Source organism: Leptodactylus fuscus, unplaced genomic scaffold, assembly GCF_031893055.1.
Source record: "Leptodactylus fuscus isolate aLepFus1 unplaced genomic scaffold, aLepFus1.hap2 HAP2_SCAFFOLD_61, whole genome shotgun sequence".
Taxonomy (NCBI): Eukaryota; Metazoa; Chordata; class Amphibia; order Anura; family Leptodactylidae; genus Leptodactylus; species Leptodactylus fuscus.
In genome coordinates, this window is record NW_027440642.1 from 62964 (window position 1) to 80306 (window position 17343).

Sequence of the window (17343 nt, forward strand, 5' to 3'; positions counted from 1 at the left end):
ACTTCGCCTGCCCTACCTTCTACCTGTACACCATAGTGACTTTGCCTGCCCTACCTTCTCCCTGTACACCATAGTGACTTCGCCTGCCCTACCTTCTACCTGTACACCATAGTGACTGTGACTGCCCTGACCTTCTCCCTGTACACCATAGTGACTCTGCCTGCCCTGACCTTCTCCCTGTACACCATAGTGACTGTGACTGCCCTATCTTCTGCCTGTACACCATAGTGACTCTGCCTGCCCTGACCTTCTCCCTGTACACCATAGTGACTCTGCCTGCCCTACCTTCTGCCTGTACACCATAGTGACTGTGCCTGCCCTACCTTCTACCTGTACACCATAGTGACTGTGACTGCCCTGACCTTCTCCCTGTACACCATAGTGACTCTGCCTGCCCTGACCTTCTCCCTGTACACCATAGTGACTGTGACTGCCCTATCTTCTGCCTGTACACCATAGTGACTCTGCCTGCCCTGACCTTCTCCCTGTACACCATAGTGACTGTGACTGCCCTGACCTTCTCCCTGTACACCATAGTGACTTCGCCTGCCCTACCTTCTCCCTCTACACCATAGTGACTTCGCCTGCCCTACCTTCTCCCTGTACACCATAGTGACTTTGCCTGCTCTGCCTGTACACCATAGTGACTGTGACTGCCCTGACCTTCTCCCTGTACACCATAGTGACTGTGACTGCCCTGACCTTCTCCCTGTACACCATAGTGACTTCGCCTGCCCTACCTTCTCCCTGTACACCATAGTGACTTCGCCTGCCCTACCTTCTCCCTGTACACCATAGTGACTTTGCCTGCCCTATCTTCTGCCTGTACACCATAGTGACTGTGCCTGCCCTACCTTCTACCTGTACATCATAGTGACTGTGCCTGCCCTACCTTCTACCTGTACACCATAGTGACTCTGCCTGCCCTACCTTCTACCTGTACACCATAGTGACTCTGCCTGCCCTATCTTCTCCCTGTACACCATAGTGACTCTGCCTGCCCTATCTTCTCCCTGTACACCATAGTGACTCTGCCTGCCCTATCTTCTCCCTGTACACCATAGTGACTCTGCCTGCCCTGACCTTCTCCCTGTACACCATAGTGACTGTGACTGCCCTGACATTCTCCCTGTACACCATAGTGACTCTGCCTGCCCTGACCTTCTGCCTGTACACCATAGTGACTGTGCCTGCCCTACCTTCTCCCTGTACACCATAGTGACTGTGCCTGCCCTACCTTCTACCTGTACACCATAGTGACTGTGACTGCCCTGACCTTCTCCCTGTACACCATAGTGACTCTGCCTGCCCTGACCTTCTCCCTGTACACCATAGTGACTCTGCCTGCCCTACCTTCTACCTGTACACCATAGTGACTCTGCCTGCCCTGACCTTCTGCCTGTACACCATAGTGACTCTGCCTGCCCTGACCTTCTCCCTGTACACCATAGTGACTGTGCCTGCCCTACCTTCTCCCTGTACACCATAGTGACTGTGCCTGCCCTACCTTCTACCTGTACACCATAGTGACTGTGACTGCCCTGACCTTCTCCCTGTACACCATAGTGACTCTGCCTGCCCTGACCTTCTGCCTGTACACCATAGTGACTATGACTGCCCTATCTTCTGCCTGTACACCATAGTGACTCTGCCTGCCCTGACCTTCTCCCTGTACACCATAGTGACTTCGCCTGCCCTACCTTCTCCCTGTACACCATAGTGACTGTGACTGCCCTGACCTTCTCCCTGTACACCATAGTGACTCTGCCTGCCCTGACCTTCTCCCTGTACACCATAGTGACTCTGCCTGCCCTACCTTCCGCCTGTACACCATAGTGACTCTGCCTGCCCTGACCTTCTCCCTGTACACCATAGTGACTGTGACTGCCCTACCTTCTGCCTGTACACCATATTGACTGTGACTGCCCTATCTTCTGCCTGTACACCATAGTGACTGTGACTGCCCTACCTTCCGCCTGTACACCATAGTGACTCTGCCTGCCCTGACCTTCTCCCTGTACACCATAGTGACTGTGACTGCCCTACCTTCTGCCTGTACACCATAGTGACTCTGCCTGCCCTGACCTTCTCCCTGTACACCATAGTGACTCTGCCTGCCCTACCTTCTGCCTGTACACCATAGTGACTGTGACTGCCCTACCTTCCGCCTGTACACCATAGTGACTTCGCCTGCCCTACCTTCTCCCTGTACACCATAGTGACTGTGACTGCCCTGACCTTCTCCCTGTACACCATAGTGACTCTGCCTGCCCTGACCTTCTCCCTGTACACCATAGTGACTGTGACTGCCCTATCTTCTGCCTGTACACCATAGTGACTGTGACTGCCCTGACCTTCTCCCTGTACACCATAGTGACTCTGCCTGCCCTGACCTTCTCCCTGTACACCATAGTGACTGTGACTGCCCTATCTTCTGCCTGTACACCATAGTGACTCTGCCTGCCCTGACCTTCTCCCTGTACACCATAGTGACTGTGACTGCCCTGACCTTCTCCCTGTACACCATAGTGACTGTGACTGCCCTGACCTTCTCCCTGTACACCATAGTGACTGTGACTGCCCTATCTTCTGCCTGTACACCATAGTGACTGTGACTGCCCTATCTTCTCCCTGTACACCATAGTGACTCTGCCTGCCCTGACCTTCTCCCTGTACACCATAGTGACTGTGACTGCCCTGACCTTCTCCCTGTACACCATAGTGACTCTGCCTGCCCTGACCTTCTCCCTGTACACCATAGTGACTTCGCCTGCCCTACCTTCTACCTGTACACCATAGTTACTTCGCCTGCCCTACCTTCTCCCTGTACACCATAGTGACTTCGCCTGCCCTACCTTCTACCTGTACACCATAGTGACTTCGCCTGCCCTACCTTCTACCTGTACACCATAGTGACTGTGACTGCCCTATCTTCTGCCTGTACACCATAGTGACTGTGACTGCCCTGACCTTCTCCCTGTACACCATAGTGACTTCGCCTGCCCTACCTTCTACCTGTACACCATAGTGACTTTGCCTGCCCTACCTTCTCCCTGTACACCATAGTGACTTCGCCTGCCCTACCTTCTACCTGTACACCATAGTGACTGTGACTGCCCTGACCTTCTCCCTGTACACCATAGTGACTCTGCCTGCCCTGACCTTCTCCCTGTACACCATAGTGACTGTGACTGCCCTATCTTCTGCCTGTACACCATAGTGACTCTGCCTGCCCTGACCTTCTCCCTGTACACCATAGTGACTGTGACTGCCCTGACCTTCTCCCTGTACACCATAGTGACTTCGCCTGCCCTACCTTCTCCCTGTACACCATAGTGACTTTGCCTGCCCTACCTTCTCCCTGTACACCATAGTGACTTCGCCTGCCCTACCTTCTACCTGTACACCATAGTGACTGTGACTGCCCTGACCTTCTCCCTGTACACCATAGTGACTCTGCCTGCCCTGACCTTCTCCCTGTACACCATAGTGACTGTGACTGCCCTATCTTCTGCCTGTACACCATAGTGACTGTGACTGCCCTGACCTTCTCCCTGTACACCATAGTGACTTCGCCTGCCCTACCTTCTCCCTGTACACCATAGTGACTTTGCCTGCCCTATCTTCTACCTGTACACCATAGTGACTTCGCCTGCCCTGACCACAAAGCTCGTATTTACATAAAGGGATCCTAAAATCCCTAATGCTGTCCATAGACCTGAGATGGCTGATAACTATCTTCTCCCTTGATTACTCCGTACTTGTTCACACTGACAGGCGGCTGTTGGGAGGACTCTGGCCCTGACTCTGATGGTCGGAGAACAAAAGCATTTGAGCTGGGACCCCCCCCCATATAGAGCTGACCCTGCCCAGACTAAGGCATTCAGCCGAGGTCATCTAATGTGCATGGCTGGGTCCTGACCCTCTGGCTGAGTCCAATGCCAAATGTGCAGCAGCCGAGCCCAGAGTCCATCCATCTAGGCCCCGCAACAAACCTGCCGCATGTGAATTCGCCCTAACGTTAGTATCCAGGTTCTTCATTTCCACTTTGTAAATTCTTGTCCTCTTCTCAGCCTTCCGAGTATAAATAGCTGCAGAACTAATAGGAATAATTACAGACATTTGAATATTCGCCGAATCTCATTTAAATACACTGCAAAGCGTTCTAAGAATGACTGCACCCCCTCCCCCCCAACGCTGCTCAAGATGGCCCCAGAAAATGGCAAGACAAGGGAACTCGCCTGCAAAGGGTTAATAATGAGAAGGATAAGAGGAGAAATATTTATTATTAATTATTATTATTATTATTATTATTATTATTATTATATTCTCTCTGTATATGATGATCTATAATGTCATTATTAGGCCCAGGTCTTCTATATTATGTTCTCGGTCAGGTTTAGCGTCAGGCGGGGGAGGGAAAGCTCCTTCTATATTATTATTATTTATTATTATTGTTATTATTATTATTATTATTATCTCTGTATATGATGATCTATAATGTCGTTATTAGGCCCAGGTCTTCTATATTATGTTCTCGGTCAGGTTTAGCGACGGGCGGGGGAGGGAAAGCTCCTTCTATATTATTATTATTATTATTATTATTATTATTATTATTATTATATTCTCTCTGTATATGATGATCTCTGATGTCGTTATTAGGCCCAGGTCTTCTATATTATATTCTCGGTCAGGTTTAGCGACGGGCGGGGGAGGGAAAGCTCCTTCTATAATAATATTATTAATTATTATTATTATTATTATTATCTCTGTATATGATGACCTCTGATGTTATTAGGCCCAGGTCTTCTATATTATATTCTCGGTCAGGTTTAGCGACGGGCAGGGGAGGGAAAGCTCCTTCTATATTTATTATTATTATTATTATTATTATTATTATTATTATTATATTCTCTCTGTATATGATGATCTATAATGTCGTTATTAGGCCCAGGTCTTCTATATTATATTCTCGGTCAGGTTTAGCGTCGGGCAGTGGAGGGAAAGCTCCTTCTATATTAATTATTAATTAATTAATTATTATTATTATTATTATATTCTCTCTGTATATGATGATCTATAATGTCGTTATTAGGCCCAGGTCGTCTTTATTATATTCTCGGTCAGGTTTAGCGTCAGGCAGGGGAGGGAAAGCTCCTTCTATATTAATTATTAATTAATTATTTATTATTATTATTATATTCTCTCTGTATATGATGATCTATAATGTCGTTATTAGGCCCAGGTCTTCTATATTATATTCTCGGTCAGGTTTAGCGTCGGGCGGGGGAGGGAAAGCTCCTTCTATGGTTTCGGCATTAATAGCTCCAAAGATCAATGATTGTGAAGTGCAGGAAAGAAGGAGAAGTGATGTGAGAAGGCGATAAGAGATGGAGGGGAATGGGAAGGGACGGCAGATAACCTTGTGCCTCTCTTTGCAGGTTTAGGAGGTCCGAGTTTCACCGTCGGGAAGTCTTTATGGCTGCTGTGGGCGCTGGTGTTTAATAATTCTGTTCCTATCCAGAATCCCCGGGGGGACGACCAGTAAGATCATGGTGCTGGTCTGGGCTTTCTTCGCTGTCATCTTCCTGGCTAGTTACACGGCTAACCTTGCGGCATTTATGATCCAGGAGCAGTATATAGACACGGTGTCCGGCCTGAGTGACAGGAAGGTGAGTGGCGGCTCCTCGTCTTCTCCAGAAATACATCATTTATTACTGAACACTCTAGGATTTCTCGGCAGGGCTGAGGCAACAGCCAACTATGTAAAGGCAACCCCGGATGTGACTAATGTGGCCACAGAACACGGCAGCGGCATCTAATACCGAAATCTTAGAGAAATAACTCCATAAGCCGGGACCAAAATGGCAAACAAAATGGATGTTTCTAGATGTAAAGTTATACACCAAGGTGGTAGCAATTGTAGTGTCAGCCCATATAGATGTATAACCAGGAACAAGAAGGAGAACTGCAAAGAAAACAGAAGGAAAAGACAAAGAAACCAGAACTCAGATACAATATGATACAATATAACCTCATATAATGAGATACAATATAACGTGATATAATGAGATACAATATAACGTCATGTAATGAGATACAATATAACGTCATGTAATGAGATACAATATAACGTGATATAATGAGATACAATATAACGTCATATAATGAGATACAATATAACGTCATATAATGAGATACAATATAACGTGATCTAATGAGATACAATATAACGTGATCTAATGAGATACAATATAACGTCATGTAATGAGATACAATATAACGTCATGTAATGAGATACAATATAACGTGATATAATGAGATACAATATAACGTGATATAATGAGATACAATATAACGTGATATAATGAGATACAATATAACGTCATGTAATGAGATACAATATAGCGTCATGTAATGAGATACAATATAACGTCATATAATCTGATACAATATAACGTGATCTAATGAGATACAATATAACGTCATGTAATGAGATACAATATAACCTCATATATTGGGGTGACTATTATATGTTGTGTGACCTCTGCAGTAAGGGAGCATTCACACGGTGTAACGTCCCGCAAGATTTGGCACGTGTACGCCGCGTGACCCTTTGCGTGCCGTACACGCTCTCATTAAACTCAATGGGAGCGTGTACGGCACGCAAAGGGTCACGCGGCGTACACGTGCCAAATCTCGCGGGACGTTACACCGTGTGAATGCTCCCTAACAGATAACCAACGCAGATGTGAACCAGGCCTAAGAGGTGATAAGTTTCTTATAGAAGTCAGACTTGTCCATCTCCTACTCCAAGATGATACCAAACACCTTGTAGACCTCTATCCACAGTCTTAGGATTTACTAGCAGGTACCTGTGACTTCGTCTGTGGGTTGTCGGTGGCGCTGAACCACTTATATGCCCGCAATCGCTGCTCCAGTTTCATGTCCCCCCATGTCTGCCCCCAGTTTCATGTCCCCCCCCCCATGTCTGCCCCCAGTTTCATGTCCCCCCATGTCTTCTTCCAGTTTCATGTCCCCCCATGTCTGCCCCCAGTTTCATGTCCCCCCATGTCTGCCCCCAGTTTCATGTCCCCCCCCATGTCTGCCCCCAGTTTCATGTCCCCCCCATGTCTGCCCCCAGTTTCATGTCCCCCCCATGTCTGCCCCCAGTTTCATGTCCCCCCATGTCTGCCCCCAGTTTCATGTCCCCCCATGTCTGCCCCCAGTTTCATGTCCCCCCCCCATGTCTTCTTCCAGTTTCATGTCCCCCCCCATGTCTTCTTCCAGTTTCATGTCCCCCCCAATGTCTTCTTCCAGTTTCATGTCCCCCCCCCATGTCTGCCCCCAGTTTCATGTCCCCCCCCATGTCGTCTTCCAGTTTCATGTCCCCCCATGTCTGCCCCCAGTTTCATGTCCCCCCATGTCTGCCCCCAGTTTCATGTCCCCCCATGTCTGCCCCCAGTTTCATGTCCCCCCATGTCATCTTCCAGTTTCATGTCCCCCCATGTCTTCTTCCAGTTTCATGTCCCCCCATGTCTGCCCCCAGTTTCATGTCCCCCCATGTCTGCCCCCAGTTTCATGTCCCCCCCATGTCTTCTTCCAGTTTCATGTCCCCCCCCATGTCTTCTTCCAGTTTCATGTCCCCCCATGTCTTCTTCCAGTTCATGTCCCCCCATGCTCTCCAGTTTCATGTCCCCCCATGTCTTCTTCCAGTTTCATGTCCCCCCCATGTCTTCTTCCAGTTTCATGTCCCCCCCATGTCGTCTTCCAGTTTCATGTCCCCCCCATGTCTTCTTCCAGTTTCATGTCCCCCCCATGTCGTCTTCCAGTTTCATGTCCCCCCATGTCTGCCCCCAGTTTCATGTCCCCCCCCATGTCTTCTTCCAGTTTCATGTCCCCCCCCATGTCTTCTTCCAGTTTCATGTCCCCCCCCATGTCTTCTTCCAGTTTCATGTCCCCCCCAATGTCTTCTTCCAGTTTCAGGTCCCCCCAATGTCTTCTTCCAGTTTCATGTCCCCCAATGTCTTCTTCCAGTTTCAGGTCCCCCCCATGTCTTCTTCCAGTTTCAGGTCCCCCCAATGTCTTCTTCCAGTTTCAGGTCCCCCCCATGTCTTCTTCCAGTTTCAGGTCCCCCCCATGTCTTCTTCCAGTTTCAGGTCCCCCCCATGTCTTCTTCCAGTTTCAGGTCCCCCCCATGTCTTCTTCCAGTTTCATGTCCCCCCATGTCTTCTTCCAGTTTCATGTCCCCCCATGTCTTCTTCCAGTTTCATGTCCCCCCATGTCTTCTTCCAGTTTCATGTCCCCCCATGTCTTCTTCCAGTTTCATGTCCCCCCATGTCTTCTTCCAGTTTCATGTCCCCCCCATGTCTTCTTCCAGTTTCATGTCCCCCCCAATGTCTTCTTCCAGTTTCATGTCCCCCCCCATGTCTTCTTCCAGTTTCATGTCCCCCCCAATGTCTTCTTCCAGTTTCATGTCCCCCCCAATGTCTTCTTCCAGTTTCATGTCCCCCCCATGTCTGCCCCCAGTTTCATGTCCCCCCCATGTCGTCTTCCAGTTTCAGGTCCCCCCAATGTCTTCTTCCAGTTTCAGGTCCCCCCAATGTCTTCTTCCAGTTTCAGGTCCCCCCAATGTCTTCTTCCAGTTTCAGGTCCCCCCAATGTCTTCTTCCAGTTTCATGTCCCCCCCCATGTCTTCTTCCAGTTTCATATCCCCCCCCCCATGTCTTCTTCCAGTTTCATGTCCCCCCCAATGTCTTCTTCCAGTTTCAGGTCCCCCCATGTCTTCTTCCAGTTTCATATCCCCCCCCATGTCTTCTTCCAGTTTCATATCCCCCCCCCATGTCTTCTTCCAGTTTCAGGTCCCCCCCATGTCTTCTTCCAGTTTCATGTCCCCCCCATGTCGTCTTCCAGTTTCATGTCCCCCCATGTCTTCTTCCAGTTTCATGTCCCCCCATGTCTTCTTCCAGTTTCATGTCCCCCCCATGTCTTCTTCCAGTTTCATGTCCCCCCATGTCTTCTTCCAGTTTCATGTCCCCCCCATGTCTTCTTCCAGTTTCATGTCCCCCCCAATGTCTTCTTCCAGTTTCATGTCCCCCCCCCATGTCTTCTTCCAGTTTCATGTCCCCCCCAATGTCTTCTTCCAGTTTCATGTCCCCCCCCAATGTCTTCTTCCAGTTTCATGTCCCCCCCATGTCTGCCCCCAGTTTCATGTCCCCCCCATGTCGTCTTCCAGTTTCAGGTCCCCCCCAATGTCTTCTTCCAGTTTCAGGTCCCCCCAATGTCTTCTTCCAGTTTCAGGTCCCCCCAATGTCTTCTTCCAGTTTCAGGTCCCCCCAATGTCTTCTTCCAGTTTCATGTCCCCCCCCATGTCTTCTTCCAGTTTCATATCCCCCCCCCCCATGTCTTCTTCCAGTTTCATGTCCCCCCCCAATGTCTTCTTCCAGTTTCAGGTCCCCCCATGTCTTCTTCCAGTTTCATATCCCCCCCCCCATGTCTTCTTCCAGTTTCAGGTCCCCCCCAATGTCTTCTTCCAGTTTCATGTCCCCCCCCCCAATGTCTTCTTCCAGTTTCATGTCCCCCCCCCAATGTCTTCTTCCAGTTTCAGGTCCCCCCCCATGTCTTCTTCCCGTTTCAGGTCCCCCCCCCATGTCTTCTTCCAGTTTCAGGGTCCCCCCCCCATGTCTTCTTCCAGTTTCAGGTCCCCCCAATGTCATCTTCCAGTTTCAGGTCCCCCCAATGTCTTCTTCCAGTTTCAGGTCCCCCCAATGTCTTCTTCCAGTTTCAGGTCCCCCCCCATGTCTTCTTCCAGTTTCAGGTCCCCCCCCATGTCTTCTTCCAGTTTCATATCCCCCCCCCCCCATGTCTTCTTCCAGTTTCATATCCCCCCCCATGTCTTCTTCCAGTTTCATATCCCCCCCCATGTCTTCTTCCAGTTTCATATCCCCCCCCATGTCTTCTTCCAGTTTCATATCCCCCCCCCCCATGTCTTCTTCCAGTTTCATATCCCCCCCCCCCCCCATGTCTTCTTCCAGTTTCAGGTCCCCCCCATGTCTGCTGAAAAACCATTCAGCCGTTTGGCTGTGATTGAGGAGCAAACATTCAAACTCACAAACTTTCACCTTTATAATATTAATAGGGTACTGAACACGTCAGGATTTCTGTTACATTGTTACAACTCACACAGGTCATTGCAGAAAATCTCATATACATATGGATAGAGAAGGTATATACCATATACGTACCGATAGAGAAGGTGTATATACCATATACGTACCGATAGAGAAGGTGTATATACCATATACGTACCGATAGAGAAGGTATATACCATATACGTACCGATAGAGAAGGTATATACCATATACGTACTGATAGAGAAGGTATATACCATATACGTACCGATAGAGAAGGTGTATATACCATATACGTACCGATAGAGAAGGTATATACCATATACGTACTGATAGAGAAGGTGTATATACCATATACGTACCGATAGAGAAGGTATATACCATATACGTACCGATAGAGAAGGTGTATATACCATATATGTACAGATAGAGAAGGTGTATATACCATATACGTACCGATAGAGAAGGTATATACCATATACGTACTGATAGAGAAGGTATATACCATGTACGTACCGATAGAGAAGGTGTATACCATATACGTACCGATAGAGAAGGTATATACCATATACGTACCGATAGAGAAGGTATATACCATATACGTACCGATAGAGAAGGTGTATATACTATATACGTACTGATAGAGAAGGTATATACCATGTACATACCGATAGAGAAGGTGTATACCATATACGTACCGATAGAGAAGGTATATACCATATACGTACCGATAGAGAAGGTATATACCATATACGTACCGATAGAGAAGGTATATACCATATACGTACCGATAGAGAAGGATAGAGAAGGTGTATACCATATACGTACCGATAGAGAAGGTGTATACCATATACGTACCGATAGAGAAGGTGTATACCATATATGTACCGATAGAGAAGGTATATACCATATACGTACCGATAGAGAAGGTATATACCATATACGTACCGATAGAGAAGGTGTATACCATGTACGTACAGATAGAGAAGGTATATACCATATACGTACCGATAGAGAAGGTGTATATACCATATACGTACTGATAGAGAAGGTATATACCATGTACGTACCGATAGAGAAGGTGTATACCATATACGTACCGATAGAGAAGGTATATACCATATACGTACCGATAGAGAAGGTATATACCATATACGTACCGATAGAGAAGGTGTATATACTATATACGTACTGATAGAGAAGGTATATACCATGTACATACCGATAGAGAAGGTGTATACCATATACGTACCGATAGAGAAGGTATATACCATATACGTACCGATAGAGAAGGTATATACCATATACGTACCGATAGAGAAGGTATATACCATATACGTACCGATAGAGAAGGTATATACCATATACGTACCGATAGAGAAGGTATATACCATATACGTACCGATAGAGAAGGTATATACCATATACGTACCGATAGAGAAGGTGTATACCATATACGTACCGATAGAGAAGGTGTATACCATATACGTACCGATAGAGAAGGTGTATACCATATACGTACCGATAGAGAAGGTGTATACCATATACGTACAGATAGAGAAGGTGTATACCATGTACGTACAGATAGAGAAGGTGTATATACCATATACGTACAGATAGAGAAGGTATATACCATATATGTACTGATAGAGAAGGTATATACCATATACGTACCGATAGAGAAGGTGTATACCATATACGTACCGATAGAGAAGGTGCATACCATGTACGTACCGATAGAGAAGGTGTATATACCATATACGTACCGATAGAGAAGGTATATACCATATACGTACCGATAGAGAAGGTGTATATACCATATACGTACCGATAGAGAAGGTGTATATACCATATACGTACCGATAGAGAAGGTATATACCATATACGTACAGATAGAGAAGGTGTATACCATGTACGTACCGATAGAGAAGGTATATACCATATACGTACAGATAGAGAAGGTGTATACCATGTACGTACCGATAGAGAAGGTATATACCATGTACGTACCGATAGAGAAGGTATATACCATATACGTACAGATAGAGAAGGTATATACCATATACGTACCGATAGAGAAGGTGTATATACCATATACGTACCGATAGAGAAGGTGTATACCATATACGTACAGATAGAGAAGGTGTATACCATATACGTACAGATAGAGAAGGTATATACCATATACGTACAGATAGAGAAGGTGCATACCATGTACGTACCGATAGAGAAGGTGTATATACCATATACGTACCGATAGAGAAGGTATATACCATATACGTACAGATAGAGAAGGTATATACCATATACGTACCGATAGAGAAGGTGTATATACCATATACGTACAGATAGAGAAGGTGTATATACCATATACGTACAGATAGAGAAGGTGCATACCATGTACGTACCGATAGAGAAGGTGTATATACCATGTACGTACCGATAGAGAAGGTATATACCATATACGTACCGATAGAGAAGGTATATACCATATACGTACCGATAGAGAAGGTATATACCATATACGTACCGATAGAGAAGGTATATACCATATACGTACCGATAGAGAAGGTATATACCATATACGTACTGATAGAGAAGGTATATACCATATACGTACTGATAGAGAAGGTATATACCATATACGTACAGATAGAGAAGGTATATACCATATACGTACCGATAGAGAAGGTGTATACCATATACGTACCGATAGAGAAGGTGTATACCATATACGTACCGATAGAGAAGGTATATACCATATACGTACCGATAGAGAAGGTGTATACCATATACGTACTGATAGAGAAGGTGTATACCATATACGTACCGATAGAGAAGGTGTATACCATATATGTACTGATAGAGAAGGTATATACCATATACGTACCGATAGAGAAGGTGTATATACTATATACGTACAGATAGAGAAGGTGTATATACCATATACGTACCGATAGAGAAGGTATATACTATATACGTACCGATAGAGAAGGTGTATACCATATACGTACCGATAGAGAAGGTATATACCATATACGTACAGATAGAGAAGGTGTGTCACGGGATGGTTAGAGTCCGGCAATAGGCAATGTGTAATATATATTTCATGTGGAATGTATTCTCTAACCTGTTATATACATCAATGTGTAGTTGGCTGATTCGGGTCTAGTGTGTTAGCACATTGTATACAAATACCTCTAACTAGTGAGGACCAGTGAGGACAATGGGTGGAGATAATCTGATCAGTGTTCCCAAGAAGATGTTGGATGGTGCATTGTCCATAGTAGACAGGGAGTCTGCTCTCCTTGGTATAGGTGAGGGGGGAAGGATCTGTGACTCAGCCCTCCCCACCCACAGATAGAGGAAGTAACAGTTTAGTATATAGATGTAGCTGGAGTTAGTATGTGTTAGCCGGCCTGTGCACAGCTCTGCAGAGAGCCAGGATATAGTTACAGGACCAAGGAACCAAAGTTATCATTGGATTGTGACTTCTGTGGACTTATGGTTATTACGGTTGATGTGACCGCCGCCGGCTACTAACTTTGTGGATTACAATAAATTGCTGTTGTCTCCCGACCTCTTGCGTCCGTGTTGATTCAAAAGACCTTCCGGAGGAAGACGTATACTTTTGCTCCGTGACAACTGGTTGGCAGCGGTGGGATCAACAGCGGACAGCGAGACGGACTACAGCAGCCCAGCGATTAATGGAGCCACAACCTCAGAATACAGGAACTGGACTATGGCAAGTCTACAAGTAAGAGCCCGGGAACTAAACCTGAGTTACCAGGGAAGAACGAAAGATCAACTGATCGAGGCACTGGAGGAGATGACCCTGCAAAGCGACCATGAGGAGGGCTGCCCCAGGAGACAGTAGAGATACGGGAGTGGCAGGTACAGACCCAAAAGAGCAGATGGGTTGTTTTGTATGAGGAGGAATTGGCAGTGCTGGGGCTAGGAGCAACTGGAGAGCAAAGGAGTAGAGCGTTACAGAGGGCTCAGGAAACGGAGAAGGAGGAACAGAGAATGGCGCATGAAAAGGAAAGAATGGCGCATGAAATGCGAATGGCTGAGATAACTGCGCGGAATTATAATCAAACGTCGACCCCCAGCCCAACAGTGAGAGAACCACCATATGTCTCCCATAAACACTTCAAGACCTTTGATGAAGCGGCTGGGGATGTTGATGGATATTTTCAGGACTTCGAACACCAGTGCCACCTGATGGAAGTCCCAGAGAAGGATTGGGTCCGGTATCTGGTGGGACACCTACGAGATGGGGCTGCGGAAGCTCTCAGAGCCATGGACCCTAGTGATCAGCGGGACTATGAGGCCATTAAAAGAGCGGTGCAGAAGTATTATGCAGTCACTCCAGAGTCCTACCGAGTTCAGTTCCGCTCTTTGTCTTACAATGGGGGAAGCTCCTTCCACATGTTCGCCCACAAGTTGAAGCAAGCATGCAAGCGCTGGCTAGAAGGAGAGGAGGCTGTCACAGTCGATAAGATCCTCCAAGTCATACTTAAGGAACAGTTCTTTTCCCAGTGCCCCGCTGAGATCCGTGAGTGGGTGCTGGAACGGAACCCAGCCACAGTGGAGCAAGCTGCTTCCCTTGCAGATGAGGGCCTGACCATCAAGCCGCAGTGGAAGAGGTTGTTTGCAGAGGAGCGGAAAACTACCACAGTCCGCCAGACACCCTTCAGCCAGCCACCCACCTTTCGTGTCCGGCCTCAGGATTACAATTCCCCCTCTACCCCTGCCCCAGCCCATCGGCCTCCAGCTATGAACAACCCTGTCCCTAGACAACGACCCACTGGAAGAATGCTAGAGCGCAGATGTTTTGGGTGCGGGCGGCCTGGACATTTGCAAGCTAGTTGCCCTGCTAACATGGGGGCACGGGCCACCGTGGCATCCCGGCCTATTCACTACCTGGGAACCACCCCTAGGACAGAAAGTTTGGCCCCATTTCCAGATGACTCCATGAATGACCCATCTGTTCCACCTCCAGGGGTCTATGGGATTCAGCCTTCCGCCACACATCCCGCAAACCTTCAGAGGAAGCACTTGCAGGAGGTCCTACTGGATGGCCGAACAGTTGTTGGATTCCGGGACTCGGGAGCTTTCCTAACGGTAGCGGACCCCCGAGTTGTGCGACCCGAGGCCCTAGAGGAGGGCCCTGGCATTTCTATCAAGTTGGCAGGGGGTACTCAAAGACGTATTCCTAAAGCTACCGTGGAACTCGACTATGGTTATGGACCAAAACGATGCACAATTGGTGTGATGAGCGGGCTGCCGGCCGATGTTCTGTTAGGCAACGATGTTGGAAATCTACAGTGCCACTTTGTGGGAGCAGTGACCCGAAGCCAAGCTCAGGGAGAAGCCAACATGGATCCACCGGATTTTCTGACAGATGCCCGCCCTTCAACCCTACAACTTTACCATTCAGCACCGCCGAGGGAACCAACACCAGAACACAGATGGGTTATCCCGGCAGGAGGACATATGAGCTATAGAGACTGATGTGCATTCCCCAATTTACCTGTGTAGGCCAATTGTGTCATGCACATGTTTTGAGAGGGGGAGGGGTTGTCACGGGATGGTTAGAGTCCGGCAATAGGCAATGTGTAATATATATTTCATGTGGAATGTATTCTCTAACCTGTTGTAAACATCAGTGTGTAGTTGGCTGATTCGGGTCTAGTGTGTTAGCACATTGTATGCAAATCCCTCTAACTAGTGAGGACCAGTGAGGACAATGGGTGGAGATAATCTGATCAGTGTCTCCAAGAAGATGTTGGACTGTGCATTGTTCAAAAGAGACAGGGAGTCTGCTCTCCTTGGTATAGGTGAGGGGGGAAGGATCTGTGACTCAGCCCTCCCCACCCACAGATATAGGAAGTAACAGTTTAGTATATAGATGTAGCTGGAGTTAGTATGTGTTAGCCGGCCTGTGCACAGCTCTGTAGAGAGCCAGGATATAGTTACAGGACCAAGGAACCAAAGTTATCATTGGATTGTGACTTCTGTGGACTTATGGTTATTACGGTTGATGTGACCGCCGCCGGCTACTAACTTTGTGGATTACAATAAATTGCTGTTGTCTCCCGACCTCTTGCGTCCGTGTTGATTCAAAAGACCTTCCGGAGGAAGACGTATACCTTTGCTCCGTGACAAGGTGTATACCATATATGTACTGATAGAGAAGGTATATACCATATACGTACCGATAGAGAAGGTGTATATACTATATACGTACCGATAGAGAAGGTATATACCATATACGTACCGATAGAGAAGGTGTATACCATATACGTACCGATAGAGAAGGTGTATATACTATATACGTACTGATAGAGAAGCTAGATATCACAGGCTTAACTAGAAAAGGAGCGTGCAGTGTCCAGAGAGTGTCAGACAAGGCGCCGGTGCCCGGCAGACCCAGAACGCCCAGGTACCTCCAGTGCCCTTGAATAACCAGAGTGCAGTGACCCTGTGGATGCCGCTGACCGCCAGCTTCATGTCCATAAATACTGATGAATAAAGATCATGTCGGATCTATAAAGAGGAGTTTTTCTTGGTGCTCTGGAGACTGATAGGACGAGAAGGAGACTCAAGACACAAACACATAGAGAAAGGAATGAAGAAGACAAAGACAGGATGGAAATAAAAGGCTCCTGGGAGGTGAAAAACCCCGACACTCCTCATTATGGCTGTGATTAAGCTCTCGTTAACACATGTTGTTAATTGTCAGAGCCGGGGCAGGCACGATTATCCTGCCTGCTGCCGCAGAATCAGGAGCATTGATACAGCCATGTGCAGATTGTGTATGGGAATGGGATGCTTATAAATGCAGCATACAGATACTAAGAAGCCGGCAATGGCGAGGATCCAATAGGAACTGTGGGCATATGACTTTCTGGAATCAAGATCAAGTATCACATAAGAAGATGATGGTATTACTGCAGTGTAACAGGCCAAGGACAGGCACTATAGCCCCGCAGACAGGTCAATGTCACCTATACTAACCGAATACTAACCTATCTGCAGGGCTGGGGTGATATGCTGGGTCTGGTGACAGTAACCTATCTATCTGCAGGGCTGGGGTGATATGCTGGGTCTGGTGACAGTAACCTATCTATCTGCAGGGCTGGGGTGATATGCTGGTTCTGGTGACAGTAACCTATCTATCTGCAGGGCTGGGGTGATATGCTGGGTC

The 17343-nt window shown here is 47.2% G+C and overlaps 1 protein-coding gene across 1 annotated transcript in view; it reads left to right on the top strand.

Annotated features, from left to right (window-relative positions):
• The window catches only part of GRIN2C (glutamate ionotropic receptor NMDA type subunit 2C), a 95437-nt gene that overhangs the window by 27369 nt on the left and 50725 nt on the right, over positions 1 to 17343 (top strand). The window contains 2 exon segments of the mRNA XM_075261906.1: positions 5442 to 5533; positions 5535 to 5672. Coding sequence (XP_075118007.1) covers positions 5442 to 5533; positions 5535 to 5672 — 230 coding nt within the window.